This window comes from Ricinus communis, chromosome 8, assembly GCF_019578655.1.
Source record: "Ricinus communis isolate WT05 ecotype wild-type chromosome 8, ASM1957865v1, whole genome shotgun sequence".
In the NCBI taxonomy this organism is placed as follows: Eukaryota; Viridiplantae; Streptophyta; class Magnoliopsida; order Malpighiales; family Euphorbiaceae; genus Ricinus; species Ricinus communis.
This window is the reverse complement of record NC_063263.1, coordinates 7,372,286-7,390,891: the sequence shown is the minus strand read 5'-3', so window position 1 is coordinate 7,390,891 and position 18,606 is coordinate 7,372,286. Positions and strand designations below refer to the sequence as shown.

The window sequence follows — 18,606 nt, the reverse complement described above, 5'->3', positions numbered from 1 at the left end:
TTCCTGCTTCAAGTGAAAAAATATAGAAACCGTCAGCAAGTCTTCCTTCAAGAGGAAGTCATAGCGAGTTTTCTTTCTCTTTTGCATCTAACCTAGGTAAGTATCTTGGTGTTGCTTTATTCGATGACCGCGTTACCCAACACTTACAAGGATATTATTGATAGAGTTCAGGATGTAATCATTCTCTCTCTTTTCCCCTGGAAACTGGACTCGGGAACTAAGTAAAAAGTGGTACAATGCTTCCTTCGCTTACTCTTTATCTTTAGTTTCATTTACGGTAAACTCTCTCTTGTTCAATTGTAAGTGATGATATATGATACATATGGGTCCACAATTCTCCTGGTTCTTCTAACATATTCCAAGTGCAAGAAAATAGCTACCATTAAAGGAAATCAATTTCTAGAAAAATATTATTCACAGGAATATTTTTTGGTGAAACTATTGATCTTTAGTTTCACATTTTACATTTCCAATTCTGATTGAATTTGCTATGACAATAAATTATGGAATTCTTTCATATACTGTTGTATTTCTCATAGCACTGTTTTATTTGTGGATTCAGGAAAAGTTCATTTTCTATCAAGGATTGTTTTGCGTTTTCGTTGAAACTTAAACTCGCGTCACACAATCTCTGGCAAAGTCCTCCGACGAAGAACAACTTACCCAGTATTCTGTTATCCGTTGCTCGTTCTCTCTTCCAACAGGTATCTTATCTTCTGTGAATTGAAGAAATTGTTCTTATTTTCACTAGTGTGCAAACGCTTGATATTCTGTTGTTTCCAGATTGTACATGCACACGAAAGAGTGTTAGATGCTGATAAATTTTCTGCAATTAAAGCCATCTTCTGCTCCTTCCAGAAGAACATGATCACAGTATGCTTTCGTTAAATTTTCTTCTAAGGAATAGCTCACAGATTTTTTACATGTTTTTTAGCTCCCCTCCCCTTTGCTTGTCATTAGACATTAGATACCCTTGCGAATCCAACTATCCACTACTTCAGTTATGTAATATCTTGCCGACTGCCTAAGTTTCAAGTATATAACCTCTAGAATTCGAATAATATGTTTATCTCTGCGACAACAGCAAGATGAGGTGCAAAATTTGAGGTCACTCCTTGCATCTTCAAGTGATCAAAGATTGAACTCCTTGATGCATCCGTTGATTGAGCCTCTACTTAGAGAGCTATATCTTGATTGCTCGTCCACTGGTGAGTACTTGTTTATTGGTAACTTATTTGTGCATATTATACAGTTCGTTTAGTTTGTAGATTCTTTGAACATCTTTTCATTACTTTGTTGCTCCTTTTCTTTTCCCTCTTTCTGTAGACTTCTATTTGAATATTGGTTATGCATGGTTACGGATTGGGGGGTTGCGCTTTAATCTCTTACTTGGCTGTCATCATATGGATCCTGCTATGAAATACTCTTTCAAGCACTCACAATTAGAAGAAAAGATTTCATCACTCGAGCTTGAAATTAAGGTACTTATCTCTAAATTTGTCCTTTAGAATCTTTTGCTGTCTTTGTGCAATTGCATTTTGTTGATTGCTTTTAAGGTTAGAAAATCAAATCTCTTTCCAGTTGTGGTTGAACCGGTTGTCTAATTAAGTTGACGAGTCATGATTTATAAATTGAGCATATTAAGTTCTTGTTATGACATATATTTGTACAGTATATTGTTAAATAGGTTTTGCCATCCTACGTTTCCTTACTATGATATTTTAATCCACGTGTGTGGTATTTGTAGGTACGACAGGAATGTGACTATTTAGCAGGATGGTTTGGTACGAGAAAAGCTGATAAGAAGAGAGTCGAATCATTACAGATGCTTGAAGTTGAGCGAAAAAGGCTTCAAAGAAAGGTCTGGAAACTTGTACTTCTGCTTATTCATTCGTATGACCATAGAGTCCTTAGGAAGCAACTAAATTGTTGTCAAATTCGTGATGGGTTTTCTTGAAGTTAATGAATTCCTTGATTTTTAGTGAAGTTTGGTTAATTGGCTTGCATTGCTTTAGATTGGTGACTTCTGGAAGTTGTAGAGAAAATATAGTTATTCACATCTGCAGAAGAGGCTCTCAAGTTCTTGCGTTCTTTTAGCAAATTCCAGTTTCAACTGTTGATGCAAAAGAAATTTTTTCCCATTTGAATCTAAGGTAGTGCAAAAAATGAGTTCAAATCATTCACTGAGCCTTAGGAAAACTCTCCATTGCCAAACTCATATGAACTTGTTATATGAACACGTATCATGGTACAGTAAGGTATTACATAACAGTGATATTTTCAAATCATTCACTGAGCCTTAGGAAAACTCTCCATTGGCAAACTCATATGATCTTGTTATATGAACACTTATCATGGTACAGTAAGGTATTACATAACAGTGATATTCTTACAGTCATAATGTATTGAAATTTTGGTCAAGGGAAAAAGACTGAGTATTGTTGATTTACTATCTTTAACTAGACCTCCATCTCAAACTAGCAAAGGTAAACTGCATTAATTCATTCATTCCTGTTTTTAGCTTCGTTAGTTTGCTTTAGGAATTTGGAATAAAGAATAACTGTTTAGTACTTTGGTCTATTTTCTTGTTACTCCCAAAATCTCTATTCGTCGCATCGTCTGTAATCATGCCCATGTGCGTTTTCGAATAGATCTACTTGTTTTTCTTTTGTTTTTGGTCTATTACCTATTTCTGCCATCTTTTTACTAGAATGCTTTCTCTCTCTTTATTCTATCTCCCCAGTTGCCATTCACTTGTATATAGCATAAGCTGGTCTAATAGTAATTCAGAAAACTCATTATATCAACTTGTGGAAGAGAAGTTGTACTTTGTTCTTATGAATTGTTCAATTATTTAAAGTTCTTGCTGTTACTCTTCTTGGACCACCTCCGCAATACTGTTAAGAGTTGGAAAGATCTGTGATTTCTGATGTTAATTACTAGTATGGTTATATCTTCAGATGGTGTTCCGAAGCAACCCTTCAAAATTTAGTGCACTTAGAAAAGACTGCAAGGAGTTTTTTAGACGTGTTATGGTTGTGATGGATTTGGTGAGTAATGTTGAAGTTGTGGAATTTCAGCAGTTTCTTATTCAAGTGTCTGACTGGCAGGTATGCTTTGTTATACATGTTAGATATGTTTCTTGATAGGGGATAACATTAGGGGGAGCTCACTTTTTTGTTCTTTTTTTTGACATCTGGGTTTCGCAGAAAACAGCAACTTGTTTTATTGAACAATTATCAAATGATTATAAGGAATACATTGATGTAGCTCAACCAGTTCAAGTTGCTATATATGAGATGAAACTGGGCTTATCATTGGTTCTCTCTGCTGCCTTGTGGAAAAGAAATTCAAATAAGATTGAGGTGGATAATATGGAGCAAGTCATGGTAATAAAAGCGATACCTTTTTCTTCCCGTTGATTATTGACCTCTAGTTGTTTAGACCCTGTCTTTTATCTTAGTGGCTGACTTGGAGAACATTGCAGGAATCGATTTGTTCATTTATGAGATTCCCAAGGGGATATGGACTTGATTCAATTTCTTCCAATGATATATATGCTCCATTAAATTTCTTGGAACAGCAAACAAATTTGCTGGAAAAGGTGGTTTCCCTTTCAAGTGATATTAATGCTGAAAGAGGGGTATGCTTTTCCTTGTATTTACTAAATGATTCCATCAAGTTCTTTTTTTTTTTTTTTCTTTTTCTCTTTGCTGTGCGATCATTGCAGTCTTTTATTCTGTCATGTATTCTTCTCTAATGTCTTGTGGAATCTGTTGTGCTGAATGATTATAGGCATCTGTCTTGCAACTCAAAACCTCTCTTCATCTGAATATTCTTGTCCATGTTGCATATTTTGTGGCTGATGCACAAAGGATTGATAATACTTCTTTCAAGGTGACATTCCTTGCTATAGTCAAGTTGAATGATATGAGCTTGCTTTGATGGGGTCCAATCTAACACTTGAAATGTTTATGAATCAGTTATTGGATAAGATGTTCAATGAATTTGCTAGCATGTGGATGGACATGAAAATTCAAGTGAAAAGCAAAGAAGGTCATGATGGTCAACAATACAAATTCAGGCCTCGTGCTTTTGAGATGAAGCATGTTATTGATGTTGATATATCAACTTCTGGCAAGTTTCTTTCAAATGAGAATTTCTCAGAATGGCTGGAGTTGCTTTCTGAAGATGAATGTTTGGATAAGGTGATACTTTAGTACTGGTATACTTGCCTTTTGCTTTCGTTTTATTTTTTCCCCTTTAAGTTGTAAACAAGTCTGGTCATTTATTCAGGTGGAGGCTGGTGCAGAGAAGGAAAATTTGGAGGAAGAATGGAACCGTATGCAGGAAGCGGTGCTCTACCACATGATTCAGATGCACAACCAATTATTTGGCTCTATTAATCTTGTCTTTCATGTAAGTTTTCTCTAAATATTTCCCTATATCTTTTTTTGACACATATTGTTGAAATTCTTTAGCATTCCTATCCTTTCTGCTGTTCAGAAGTCCCATATTATATTTGCTTCCTTGTCATGTTGCTGTCTGCCAGTGCAGGATAATAAAATAGAAATTGTTGGAAAATCTGTTATTCAAAGTAGTTCCGAAAATGCACATGAGTGGTGCACACTCACACATGCATAAACATGCGCAAACAAGCACACACACACACATGCATAAACATGCGCAAACAAGTACACACACACAGACACTCTCAAGAGGGAAAAAGGGAAGAAAACAAAGTTGTTGTTATGCAACATAGCATATCTTAAGTTTATTTTCTAGAGATCTTATCCAGTCGGAGTCTTAGAGAATTGTTATATCATCACCCTTGGTTCGTGGGTTTTAATCATCTTTATTCCTCTAAATTTAATTCTCTCATATGATAGTTATGTGTCTTAACTCTTTTCTGTTTGTGTATGCGCCTGCATGTGCTAGTCTAAATCAGCATACAGTAAATATACCTTTTGTAACATGCTTAATGTATTTTTGGTTTATTTTCAGCCTGGAACTTTCTGTATCTCCGATGTGGATAGGTTTCTTTTATTCACCAACTCTTATTCACTAGGAGCAGGGATGATCAGAGGTGATTGACTGGTTTTTCCTTTCTTATGGTAAATGCATTTAGTTTACTTATTGATCAAAGTAACTATAGCATCTGGTTTTTTGTATCCAGGTTTAGGAGGTCTGCTTTCTTCTGGTTTAGATGCTAAACTAATGCCAGAGCATTTACTTCGCCTTTGTTTGGAGCATGAACATATATTTGTTTCATCTCGTAAAGCATCTTCAAGTTACAAGTTTTATAAGGTTCAAATATTTTTATTTTGTTCTGTAACAAATTTTTAATCTTTTGTTTGCTTTTCCCCCAATTTCCATTCCATGTTTGCTAAGTTTGTTTCATTGACTTCACTAGGACTCAAATGCTTCTGAGATGGCTAAAATGGTGAAGTTACTTGTCAATCTTCAGCACAGAATTATTAGCCTTCTGAATGAGTGGGAAGATCACCCAGGTCTCCAGAAGATCATAGAGGCAATCGAATTGCTCCTGGCTATTCCTATGGGTACACCTCTAGGCAAGGTAATAAATTTAGCTAGATCTTTGTGTTTATTTGGAACTGCTTCTTATAAGCATGTATGTGTAAGAAAACAAGGTTTATCGAGAAAGAAGTGAAAGAAGATAATGCTATCGAGGATAAGTTGCCCTCTTATGGAACTCAAGTTCTCAACAAGTAGCTCCAAATAAGTACAAGCTAAAAAGAAATGCCTTCCAATCAAGTCTGATACTACCCAAAAGAAAGGTCACATGAAAGCCAAAATACCATCTAGTTGAAGTAAAGTACAAGCTCCCATTTTTGAAGATGTGCTCATTTCTCTCCATTAGAAAATTCCAGACAGAACAAATAAAGCAAAGTTGTAAAGTTTTGGCATCTATTATACCATCAATTTTCCATCTTTTTCCCCTTAAAACCAGAAATATTTTTTAGTGATCCTAGACATATCCAATATTCTACAGCAGAAGCCACCGACAAGTAAGAATAAGAGTCACCGTACGTGCACAAAGATTAGGATTGTATTAGGCTTTGCTCTGGCAAAAATTATCAGCTTTCACCTTTGGGAGAATTGTAGATCAAACAAAAGCCGTTACCTTGAACTGCCCTTTGATGTTTCCAGATTTGATTTGAAATGTGAGAAAATAATATGTGGTTTTTGTTCTAGTTAACTAAATTTCGTTCGAGAAGATGACATAGGCCGTCTAGTTTCTTTGGGAATGAAGGTCACAATTAACTTGAATGGTTTAATCTATTTCTTCAAACAATAATGAAGTTAACATTGTTTAGAAATGTTGCTTTTGGATAGTATTTTCTCTGATCTATGTACAGGAATATATACTATGGTTCTGATGTTTTACTTTATCTATTGTGGAAACTAAAATCCTTTTGTGTATGAAGGCTCTTTTAGGATTGCGCTTCTTACTAAACAGAGTTAGAGTATTAGAAGAAAATGGATCAAAATCCTCTCTCTCTGGTATGCGGTTCGCGATAGACATAACTCTGTTGTTTGCTGCTGTGTTTACTATCAGCTTCGTTCCTTTGTGTTTATAGAGTTGTATTTCTGGCATGTAGACCAACTGGTACCTATTATTGCTCTGGTATGCTCGTGGCAAAAGATGGAATTTGAGTCTTGGCCCGCATTACTTGATGAGGTTCAGGATCAATATGAGATAAATGCTGCAAAGGTAAGTGCATTTGTTTCTTAATCGAGGACGTCTCTGTTTATAACAACCGGACTTTAATATTCATTGTTCATGCAGCTCCTTTTCTTTTATGTAAATGTTTAAATTTTATCTTCTTCTTATTTTGAAATGTATGTCACAGAGTAAGTTGGCAGTTTTGTTTATTTTATTCCCATCTTCACCCAAGTTTGAGAATATATTTGTTAGCCTGTGAGCAATTTGCCTTTGGATTTCTTCTCGCTACCACTTTCTTGCCTCTCTTATACTAGGGAGGAAAGGAATCTTCTTAAATTTCCTCTCCCTTCTATGTGCTTCCACTTTTCATGCTTCCCAACACAATGATAATGAGGTTGGATGGTTGGAACTCATGCACTATGAAATCATTATAGTTGATGTGCTACATGGAAATTTGAGCTTTTGAGACCTGGAGAAACTCACTTAAAACATTGATAGTAAAATCATGATTTTGAAAACTAGTTTATGTGCTATGAATATCTTATTTGCACACTTGAAGGTCTGATTAAAGATAATTTTCTCAGAAGTAGATTTGGTTCGTCCTTTTCTTCTTACAATCCATATGTATTTTATTTTGTATGTCGATTGAAACTTCTGTGATTGATTGTTTGTTGCAGTTGTGGTTTCCCTTATTTTCAGTTTTGCACCATAGCCATGCTGCTGAAGTTCTCGCACACGAGCAGTCTACAATAGAAAGGCATGGGCTCTATGCCATAATCTCAAATTTGCTTTTGCTTGCTGCTTTATATTCTTTTTCTCTTGCTATTCCTGCCTGACTGCTTTTCCACTTGCACTGTTCTTGCAGTTTGGAGGACTTTATCAACACTTCAAGCATTGGTGAATTTAGAAAACGGCTTCTGCTTCTTTTTGCTTTCCTTGGTCAAATTACTGCTGGTAGATGCCTAGAAGTTGAAACTTATTCAAGGTTAACCATTCATGTTTCACTGTAAAAAACGTTCATCTCCCTGTATTTAATCATAAAGTAGAAGTTAGGCAGGCGCTTGAGTTATTTTATGTTTTTATATATCTCCGTAGAGAAAGTTATGCTCTATCTTCCAAATTAGTGCTTCCAAATGTATGATCATGATCTATATGCCATTTTCATGGCACTCCTATATGTTAAATAGTCTAGGTTTCAGAATTTTGAGTCAATGTGCTGTTCTAATTATAAATGAATCGTGCAGTCCTTGGCAGGATAAAAATATGGAGATTTTGTACAATATGTTTGGGTACTATGTTCAATTCTTGCCACGGTGAGTTTTGCTTCCGTGTTCATATTTTTATTGTTTTTGTTCTCTTAAAGCTTTGAAGTGTTATGTTGGCTTACTGCTGCTATATCTTCTTCAGAATCTTAGAGCATATTGAAGCTAGTAGAAAAAGTATTGGCATGGAACTTAAAGAACTTCTGAAGCTGTGTCGCTGGGACAGAGTTGAAGATTGTTTGTGTGCTAAAAAGTCAAAAACGAACAGACAGAAGCTTAGGAAGCTAATCCAGAAGTACACAGTAAGCAGCATAAAACTTGTCCTTTCTTATTGGTGTTCCCTTCTATGTTCTTGGGCATTTTAGCATTATTTTTCCATTTTGTCAATTACGTTAACTCAGTAAGAAGTAATTAAGGCCTTAATGACTTGAACCCAATATCACCAAATGAATTTGTTCCAATTTATTATTTTGTGCTTTAACTCAGTAAAATGTAATTAAGGCCTTAATGACTTGGACATAGTATCACCAATTGAATTTGTTTGAATTTATTATTATGCATTGGAGATCTGGGAGGACAGGAGACTTCGAAACATGCATTCATGATATCCGAATGGTATGTCAATGATTCTGCTGTTAAAGCAGGAGTTGCTCATCTAGCTACTAACTTTTAGTATATTTCTTAATGATGCTTTTGAAGTTTTCATTTTGTTATCCCTTCCCCACTTTCATCTCTCCTTTTGGACCAATTTCCTGTTTCATTTTTCTTTGAAATTTTTATGCATTGTGGTTATGTTTTCTTTGTTTTCTGAACAGGATGTACTGCAACAACCTGTAATGCTTATTCTGAACCAAGAAGCTGGGCAGAAAGGAATAGCAATCAAATCTCTGCAAGATCCAAGGCCTCTCAATAATATCTTGGAGGCAAATGCAGGATTGTTGAATAATGTTCTAGATGAGTTCAGCAATAAAGACAGGTTAGCTGTCTATTTACTGGGTGCTTGCAGTTTTTAATTGATGGTCTTTGCTTGAACTTTATCATGTTATCTTTGATGCAGGCTTTTATGGTTCCCTGATTGGATCAAAAAAGTAAATGGTACTATTCAGAGTTTATATCTTGACAAGACTTCTTCTCAATTACGCTCTCTTGGTGATGAAGGTTCCCCCCCCTCCTTCTCTCTGTTTTCTATCATTCAAATTCTGCATTTGAAATAAACTTTGACATTATGACTATCTGAACTTATAATTTGTCTAGATGTTGCAAGTATAATACGGCAGTGTTTAGCTTCCCAGTCAGCATGCTTATCACAACTGGAACTGTGGAATGGTGTGCATCAGACAGTTGAAAAAATATGCAGAGCCACAATTGATTGTGATGAACTCTGGAAAGATATAGGAAAAAGTATAGGGAAGAAGAGGGTTTTCTCTGAGCTTCTAAAGCTGTTAGAAAGCAGTGGGTTGCAGAAGCACAAGTTAGAAGTTATGAGGGTAATAGCAACTGGATGTTGATTTTTTGTTAGGTTTTAAATGATGGTTTCCATATTTGAGATTAATCTGAACATTGCCTTTATCTTTATATGATGGGCATTCACAGATATCAAACAACTCCAACTGGTTGTTCGTTCAGCCATCATATGATGTGCAACACTTGTTGCTGAATCCAAGTAGACTGTCTCATGGAGCTTCTGTTGCCGGTGGATTGCAATGTCAGTCCGATGAAAATGTTAGCAGTGAATGGAAAATAGTCAATGAATTTTACTTTAAGAGCACTGCATCCGTGCAGCTTCTGCAGAGGATATGTCTGAAACCCCATCAAGATATTACCTATGAGCAGGTATCACAATATACAGCCAGGTGCTGGTTAAAACTCCAATTTATATTGACAGGATGGTAGATTTGTGTTTATTTGTCATTTCGCTGCTTCTTCTAAGACGATTGATATTAGCAAGTTGGACAACTTTCTCTACTGCATTTTTGAAGAACTAATTGGCAAATTTGCATTGTGCCCTGAACATCTGTGGTTATCATGTCTGGTTAAGCTACATGTGTTTTTTGTTTGTGTTGAGGAGACCATTTGACATGGTTATAATTTCTAATGCAGGCTAGTAGGTCTGTCTCTTTCCTGAACCATCTCATAGTTATACAACAGAGTCAACGTGCTGCTGCCTACGGTTTTTCTAAGCATTTGAAGTGTTTGCGGGAATCTTTATGTGCTTTGAAAAATTTATATTCAAGGTGCCCGCTTGGGGACAATCAAATAGGAAGTGTTTGCTCTATTTCACCCAACCAGGATGCCATCTTCAAATGCATGTGGAAACAGAAGGCAAGTTCTTAACTTAGGATCTTCCCTGTATGATGTAGGTTTTGCTTCTGTCAAGCTGGGGACTAATCGTTTGTTTATTTTCTTAATATTTCAGCAATTGTTTGATAGTCTAGTTGCCATGTTGGTGGAGGAATCACTATTGCTTAAAACAGTGGAAAGTACCCACTCCAAGTCTTGTCGAAGTGTCAAGCCTGCAACTAATCATGTTCTTCAATTCATTGAAAAATTTATTCCACTCATGCAGAAATCTAAGGTGCTAAACTATTTTTAACTGTTTTTATATTTCAAATGCTCGCTGTTGCATGCTACTTAACAGAACTCCTTTTGCAGGAATCACTGGATAACCATCTTATTGGTCATCTTGGAGTAATGCAGACTCTTATGCAGGAATCATTAGATAAATATCTTCTTTGCCATGTTGGCACTATTTCTCCTCATCCCATGCGCCCATATGTCATTTCAAAACAAATGGAAGATTTGGTACATACAAATTTTCAAGTTATTAAGGAGTTTGAGGAGCATCTCATTGACTTTCACAAGCAAGATTTGAGTAGAAGCTCAGTCATAGAGACCCTGCTTCATCGTTTCGATAATGCATTTGAAAAGGTATTGTCTGATGCTCCTTTCTTAAGTTATACCTAGAGTGAATAGCTTCTTGATACATGCATTTTTTAACTCTCTGAAATCTATTGTATATAATATCGATGTACATTTTGATAAGATAAAAAGAAGGATGATATAATTGTTTCCTTTTTTTTTTTCCAGTGCAAGTTGTTGGCTGAGGAGCTTGACTTTTCTCTTAAGGAAAAATCATTAAACGAATCATCAAACACGTCTGAAAAGTCCAACTGCTGCTATGAGAGTTGTTCCAAGCTTGATGCAATGTTTGGTGGAGCCCTCAGAAAAACTTTTGAAGTATTAGTGAATGTGCTGAAAAGACAGTGTTCATTGAGTAGTGAATGTGCTCTCTCTGAAAAATTGTCAGAGAATATTACCTCATGGGAGTTTCTATTTAAATCATTAGTGGAGAATTTAAATGTGGAGGGATTGTATGATAATCTTCTCAAAACGATATTTTGTGCGGTAAGTTGATTGTGGCCCCTTGTCAAAACAATATTTTGTACCTACATGTTTAACCTTTTCATATCTTTCTTCTTTCTCATGATATATAATATTTGTAACAGGAAAAAATGATAAGTCGTTCTGGCTCTGAAGCTTCTCCCCTTTCTTTCCATCTTGGAGCATGTTTCGAGCATCTACATGCACTTTCAGACCTGGTATTGACTTTCGGTGAAGGTTTACTTCAAGATCTTTTAGCCATGCATAAAAGGGTAAGTTCATGGCTCTAGATGTCTACCATGTTTCATTGTTCATGGAGTTATAACTTTTTTAGCCACAATCACAATCTCCTCCTTTGGTCCCTTGTTACTAATAATTACTGGTATCTAAAATTATTAATTTCCATGGCTCTGTTTGTATGCAGGTATCCGTAATGACTCATGTTCTTGCAAATGTTTTAGCTTCTTTGTTCTCCAAAGGGTTTGGTAGTCCTGCCAAAGAGGAGGAAGATGATGCCAGGAATGGTAAATCTCAAGATGCAACTGGAACTGGCATGGGTGAAGGCTCGGGAGTTAATGATGTCAGTGAACAGATAACTGATGAAGATCAACTTCTTGGGACTTCTGACAAGGTACTAATGGCATGAATAGTGCTAGTTTTTCGGTTATAGTTTGCGTTTGCCTGAACTGTACGTCACACATTAATTTTTCTTATATGCAACTATAGCCAAGTGAAGAACAAGATGCCTCAGGTGATGCTCCAAATAAGAATGACAAGGGTATCGAGATGGAGCAGGATTTCACTGCTGATACATTTAGTGTTAGTGAGGACTCTGATGAAGAGAATGATGAGGACAGTGATGATGGGCAACTGGAGTCTGCAATGGGGGAAACTGGACCTGACGGGGAAGCCATTGATGAGAAACTTTGGGATAAGGAGGAAGATGAAAATCCTAATAACAGAAATGAAAAATATGAATCTGGACCATCAGTAATAGAAAAGGATGCAAGCAGTAGAGAGCTTAGAGCCAAGGAGGAGTCTGGTGCTGCTGACGAACAAGGAGAGCTCAATTCTGAGGAACTTGATAAACAAAATGAAGAGGTTGAAAACCAAGATGGTCTTGGTGATAGAGAAGAAAGCATGGATGGCATGCACATGGATAAAGAAGAATCAGTTGCTGATCCAACTGGACTACAGCTTGAGGAGTTGAAAGAAGGGTCTGATGAGATAATGGATGCGAATGAAGGAATGAATGAAAAAGAAGACTTGGATTCTATGGAAGAGATAGGTCCTGAAGATGGAAATGAGTCTGCTGAGAATGGGAACAGTGGCGAGTCTGCAGAGAGTGGGGACGATGCTGAAGAAAATGCAAATCCTGCTGGTGAAACTATGGTAGAGGCAGATGCTGAACAAGCAGGTGGACCAGCTGAAAGCAATGATCCTGGCAAGGATGACAAAGAGAATTTAGAGATGAGGTCAATGGCATCAAAGCAGGATTGGTTTGGACATGGAATTCCTGACTTGGTTAATAATCATGTGCCAAATACAGCATCTGCAACACAACCAAACGGTGACTCACAGGTATCTGATTCAAGAAATGTTGCACCAGAAGAAAATACGTCCAGTACCAATGAAGCATATAATGACCTTGGTCCTCTGAAAAGCTTACCTTCGGGTCCTATATCTGAGATGGACTTAACAGTCTATGATCCGTCAAATAATGGAAAATTCACTGATGATCCACAAAAAACCGAAATCCCTCAGAAGGAGTCTTCGTCTGTTCAGAAAACCCAACCAAACCCTTACAGGAATGTTGGTGATGCACTTGAGGAGTGGAAAGAAAGGGTCAAAGTGTCCGTTGACCTTCAGGCAGACAACAAAGAGGCTCCAGGTGAACTAGAGGACCAGGATGCTGATGAATATGGATATGTTCCTGAGTTTGAAAAGGGAACAGATCAGACATTGGGCCCTGCTACTTCTGAGCAGATTGACACTAATACCAATAGTAATAAGTTGGATGAGGATAATGCTGCAGCTCTAAGAGATGACATCACTGAGATGGAGATTGATAAGCAAACTTCTGATGAATGGCATCTCAAACATCATGGTTCAATCCTCAAAAGTAGGACAGAGGATCAGACGCTAATGCCTGATTCTCAGATTCCTTATAAGGAGCGATCCCCAGAAATTTGTGGTCGTGATAATGATGGCCCTGGAACCCTTTCTGAGAGTTTAATATCTGTCAAAAAATCTTACTTTAATGAGGATATACACCAACTCAGCAAGCTTTCTGTGGATGACAATCAGCTAGGAAACGCCCAGGATCTTGGAGAATGTTCCCTTGATATGAAAAGTAATGCTACTGCCCTTTGGAGAAGATACGAGTTGCTCACGACAAGGTTGTCCCAGGAGTTAGCTGAACAATTGCGTCTTGTTATGGAACCTACTCTAGCGAGCAAGCTTCAAGGGGATTATAAGACTGGCAAGAGAATCAACATGAAGAAGGTAAAATTTGTGTAACTTTTATTGTTCATTCATTTGAGACCTTTTCCTTGTTTTTCTTTTTTTAATCCTTTTCCTTCTTGTGCTTGGACGATGTTTAGGTAATTCCTTACATAGCGAGTCACTACCGGAAAGATAAAATATGGCTGAGGCGTACTCGACCTAACAAACGTGACTACCAAGTTATCATCGCTGTGGATGATTCTCGAAGCATGTCAGAAAGTTGTTGTGGGGATGTTGCGGTTGAATCTTTGGTGACCGTATGTCGTGCCATGTCTCAACTGGAAATGGGAAACTTGGCTGTTGCAAGTTTCGGTAAGAAGGGAAACATAAGGTTACTGCATGATTTTGATCAGCCCTTTAATGGGGAGGCTGGGGTCAAGGTTAGTTCTCTGACAATGGTGTGCCTTCTGGTTTCATTTAAAACATAAGATGTGTTATATTGCCACCTCCTTTTATTTTCTTTGTTGAAGTAAAAACTATTCAATTAAGTTTTGCCTTCTCTTTTTTCGCTGCTATTGAAGAAGTGTCCTAACATATGTATCTTTTATTGTTGGAGCCAGATAATCTCCAGTTTGACATTCAGGCAGGAGAATACCATTGCCGATGAACCAGTTGTTGACCTGTTAACATATCTGAACAAAATGCTTGATTCTGCAGTTGTGAGAGCACGACTCCCTTCTGGACAGAATCCACTACAACAGCTTGTTTTGATCATTGCAGATGGCAGGTTCCATGAAAAGGTACTTTCAATTTACTTCTCTGAGAAAGTCAGATGTTTAGATTTTGAAATGGGTAGTGAATTAGATTGCTTTATTATGTTGATTGATCTACAGAGCTACTCATTTCTTGATTACTTACAAAAGCTGGTTACTTGTGTTTATGCAGGAGAAATTAAAACATTGTGTTAGAGATTTCTTAAGTCGGAAGCGAATGGTTGCATTTCTGCTTCTGGATAATCCACAGGAATCAATCATGGATCAAATGGTATTTTCTTTATTATGGTTCATTGTATCAAGATCTGAATTTAAAATGCAAAAACAATTTCCCCTAACATACTGATTTACCTACTTCAGGAAGCTTCATTTGCGGGTGAAGGTGAAAAAAGAGTACTTAAATTCACAAAATACCTAGACTCTTTTCCCTTCCCATTTTATGTTGTACTGAGGAATATTGAGGCGCTTCCAAGGACTCTTGCTGATCTATTGAGACAGGTAATACTATGTACTCCCTTGAAAGTGCATATTCACTATAGAAAAAAAAACTGAAAAGGAAAGAAAAAGGATTCTTGACCGCTTTGTAATTTAAAATTGTGCACACTCCAAAAAAGGCCCCCTTTATGCACTTTGTGAATTCATGGAGACTAATAATATTCCTGTATTCTATATTTGGTTCCTGAAAAATTGATAGGCTCTAGAATCTTGAATTCCTGCAGTTCTGATCTTCATTTTCTATGGCAGTGGTTTGAGCTTATGCAGTATTCAAGGGACTAGATTGTCTTTCGGGTGGAGATGGTTTGCCATCAATTTTCCTTTGCCTGCAAGAGGCCCCAATTTTGGAGATAAATGTTTCACAACAGTTTCTCAAGGAAAAGAAAAAAAAGGAAAAAATAGTTGCATCCTTGAGATAAACCTTCACTGTGCTGAGAAGGTGGAGGCAAGGAGCCAATTTTACGGCATCATTTGTATAATATATGAGGGGGAAAAAGAGAGGAATGGAATGTATACTGTTTGATAATGTAGTTGATGTACAGTGGATGTTGTAAAGTTCCTTATTTCATAAATGTCAAATATCCACCACTTTGAGCTTGAGCAAGTATAAATGTATAAATGTATACTGTTTTCTTTCTTTTCTTTTTGGTCTAAAAGAATGAAAACAATTGCACACAGGTATAGAGAATAGGGAGATTACTGTTCATTCTAATAGAGAAGACATTGTTCAAATAGGATGAATTAGGTTGAGAACTTGCTAGTAATATTATAATGCCAAGTAAAATTAAATCAACTCTTGTAATGTGGTTATTTCCAGGGGCCTGGTTGACAAGTCCTTGTAACACTCTTCTGGCTCTATTTTATGATATTCCCATCTTCAGGAGAAAAAATAAATAAAGAAAATTTGAGCTCAAATCATCATTTCTTGGCGTGTCCCTTACTATCTAATTATTGATACTTAGTAGTTGTTCGGGGGTTAATTACCCTCAAGTAAGATGCTTTACCTTAAGATTGTATTTTTATTTTTTTATTTTTGCACTTTTTACTATATAGCTTTAGAACTTCAATAAAATTAAACGTTTTAACAAATTTATCTTTATGAATGATGCCTATGTTTTTATTTTTAGAAGAAATTTCACACCACAATTTTTTTTTTTAATTTTTCTAATTTTTATGAGTTTTAAATAAAAATTATGATTTTCTTTCAAATTTTTTTATTCAATTATTTATTTTGTTAAAATTTTCTCATAAAAAAATACTAAAAATATATTAAAAAGATATCATTTTAATTTGTATTATTATAAGATTAGTTAAGTGAAATAAATTTATTATTTTATTTTGAATCTTTATATTTAATATTCATGAATAAAATTATATTACATATTTTTTCTATAGTATCTAGTATATTTTAATGACATGAAAATGTATTTCAAAAAATATTTCATACGATATCAAAATGCAGTTAAAATATAATAAGATATAATCAAAATAAAATTAAACAAGTTATTTAATAGTTTATTTTTATAGTTGTTATTTCAATTTTTATAAAAATTAAAAAATGAATAAAGATCAACCATGAAAATGATGCTATCATGATCTCATTAGAAAAAATAATATTAATAAAATATTAAAAAAAAATATTATAGTGCAGTTTAAAAAAAATACAAAAATAAATTTTTTTCCAGTTTTAAATTATAAACTAAAATTTACACTGTAAAATATATATTTAAAGTCCATTTTCCATATTTTTATAAAAAAAAATCCTTATTTTGGTTAAGAGGGCTTTAGAAAAAAAAAAAGAAGATTTTTGTTGTTTAAACATATTCAATTCATGACTGTTAAATTATTTAATTTTAAAAAATTAAATTTCCGTTAATAACATAATTCACAGTAATTTTTTAATAAATAAAAATAAAAAAATTCATTAATTACTACGTGACACTAGCAGTTCCAAATAAAAAAAGAATTTTTTTACCTAAACTTGATATATACACTGCAATTAATATAAAAAAATGTATATATAAATATTTTATATTTTAGTATTAGATGATTGACGCACGTTTCATTATTTAAAATTAATAAATATGTGTCAATCATCAATCAGTTTGGTGTATAGATGATACATACACCAAACTTAAGTAAGAATTTTTTGAAAAAAAAAAATATAGTTAGGAGATAATGAGAAATAATCAAAATATAAAGCTATAAATTCCAATTAGACAGTGACTGAACTCACAAATTATCTAGTCTGTTCTTGAGTTCCTATTTCCTTTGTCCTTGCTGTGGAATATCATCCTGTCTACCCCCATAATTAATACAGCTGCTAAGTTAAATTGAAAAAGAATATGATAGTGTTTGAACTTCTTTTGAATTGCTCTATATCTAAATTTGAACTTTCTCTACGAAGACACAGTGTCACTATGTACTCCTTGTTTCTTAGTTTCTACTTGCTTGTCTTATTAGTTTTTATTGGGTCCTATCAGAAATGTTCAATTAATATTTCTCCCTTCCCTGCCCTGCGTGGTCACCTTCATTATACTAAAGCACTTCTTAGCCGAAACTCAACTAGCCGATGAATCAGCTCTCATGGTCGGTTGCCTCTTCACATGGCTTCCTCGGAGGGCTATCTTGATATCGTGAAAGAAGTGTTACATGCAAATCCTGATGCCTGCTCTCATCTTGATCAGGATGGCAGAATCCCACTGCATTTGGCAGCTATGAGAGGAAGAATTGATATTATGAAAGAACTGCTCAGAATTTGTCCAGAGTCAATGACACAGAAACAGGATCATGGAAAGACAATCTTACACTTCTGCGTAAAAATAACCGGTTGGAAGCTCTAAAATTATTGGTTGAAACAGCGAGAGATGACGAGTTTGTCAGTGCCTCGGATGATAATGGCAACACCATTTTGCACCTTTCTGCAATCTTTAGACAAGTGGAGTTATGTGAACCCTGTCAAAGCCCCTGCTGAATTATTTCATGAATTACCAATTAGAATTCACTAATTGCTCTTTTCTCTATATCAATCAAAATCATTATCCTTTCTTTCATTGTAGACTACAATACTTGCTTTTGGAGACGAGCATCAGAACAAACGCAAATGCCTTGAATAAAAATGGTTTTACAGCACTGGATGCTATAGAGCATTGTCCAAGAGATTCAAAAGGCCTGGAAATACAGATCATTCTTCTTGAAGCTGGTGTTCACTACCAGTAGGAGCATAACCACCCAGTAGATGCTATTTTATTGGGAAGTGCAAATTCATGGATAGATACTTCAAAAATTTTGGCAAGCGGTTAGAAGAGGCTGGCGGAAAAATCCTTGTAGCAGCTACATTAACAGCTAATAAGACTTTCCAAGCTGGGATGAACCCACCAGAAATAGCTAATGGGAAACAGAACACAAATTAGCTGCTGCCCCACCAGTTGCTTCTTGGCAAGAGAACAATAATTTTCTTGAAAATAATATTCATAATTTTTACTAGTTTACTTGTTGGGATCCTGATTCAGATTTCTGGTACTACAACACTGTCTCTTTGATGCTCCCTTATATTGATCCT

General features: G+C 35.5%; 1 protein-coding gene across 2 annotated transcripts in view; it reads left to right on the top strand.

Annotated features, from left to right (window-relative positions):
- Positions 1 to 15,648, top strand: part of LOC8284686 (midasin) — a 36,547-nt gene extending 20,899 nt beyond the window's left edge. For both annotated transcript variants that reach the window (XM_048377823.1, XM_048377822.1), the window contains exons 43-78: positions 563 to 704; positions 784 to 873; positions 1,085 to 1,208; positions 1,327 to 1,481; positions 1,748 to 1,861; positions 2,961 to 3,110; positions 3,210 to 3,389; positions 3,488 to 3,643; positions 3,796 to 3,897; positions 3,984 to 4,208; positions 4,297 to 4,419; positions 5,005 to 5,086; positions 5,177 to 5,307; positions 5,414 to 5,578; positions 6,450 to 6,525; positions 6,624 to 6,736; positions 7,366 to 7,445; positions 7,554 to 7,673; positions 7,933 to 8,001; positions 8,096 to 8,252; positions 8,766 to 8,926; positions 9,008 to 9,108; positions 9,205 to 9,437; positions 9,544 to 9,783; positions 10,051 to 10,272; positions 10,367 to 10,525; positions 10,603 to 10,878; positions 11,038 to 11,355; positions 11,457 to 11,603; positions 11,756 to 11,962; positions 12,058 to 13,836; positions 13,935 to 14,216; positions 14,397 to 14,576; positions 14,722 to 14,820; positions 14,910 to 15,047; positions 15,294 to 15,648. In XM_048377823.1, the coding sequence (XP_048233780.1) occupies positions 563 to 704; positions 784 to 873; positions 1,085 to 1,208; positions 1,327 to 1,481; positions 1,748 to 1,861; positions 2,961 to 3,110; positions 3,210 to 3,389; positions 3,488 to 3,643; positions 3,796 to 3,897; positions 3,984 to 4,208; positions 4,297 to 4,419; positions 5,005 to 5,086; positions 5,177 to 5,307; positions 5,414 to 5,578; positions 6,450 to 6,525; positions 6,624 to 6,736; positions 7,366 to 7,445; positions 7,554 to 7,673; positions 7,933 to 8,001; positions 8,096 to 8,252; positions 8,766 to 8,926; positions 9,008 to 9,108; positions 9,205 to 9,437; positions 9,544 to 9,783; positions 10,051 to 10,272; positions 10,367 to 10,525; positions 10,603 to 10,878; positions 11,038 to 11,355; positions 11,457 to 11,603; positions 11,756 to 11,962; positions 12,058 to 13,836; positions 13,935 to 14,216; positions 14,397 to 14,576; positions 14,722 to 14,820; positions 14,910 to 15,047; positions 15,294 to 15,326 (7,129 nt within the window). In that variant the 3' untranslated portion in view covers positions 15,327 to 15,648. The remainder of the gene's footprint in view (positions 1 to 562; positions 705 to 783; positions 874 to 1,084; positions 1,209 to 1,326; positions 1,482 to 1,747; positions 1,862 to 2,960; positions 3,111 to 3,209; positions 3,390 to 3,487; positions 3,644 to 3,795; positions 3,898 to 3,983; positions 4,209 to 4,296; positions 4,420 to 5,004; positions 5,087 to 5,176; positions 5,308 to 5,413; positions 5,579 to 6,449; positions 6,526 to 6,623; positions 6,737 to 7,365; positions 7,446 to 7,553; positions 7,674 to 7,932; positions 8,002 to 8,095; positions 8,253 to 8,765; positions 8,927 to 9,007; positions 9,109 to 9,204; positions 9,438 to 9,543; positions 9,784 to 10,050; positions 10,273 to 10,366; positions 10,526 to 10,602; positions 10,879 to 11,037; positions 11,356 to 11,456; positions 11,604 to 11,755; positions 11,963 to 12,057; positions 13,837 to 13,934; positions 14,217 to 14,396; positions 14,577 to 14,721; positions 14,821 to 14,909; positions 15,048 to 15,293) is intronic.
- The last annotated feature ends 2,958 nt before the right edge of the window (positions 15,649 to 18,606 follow it).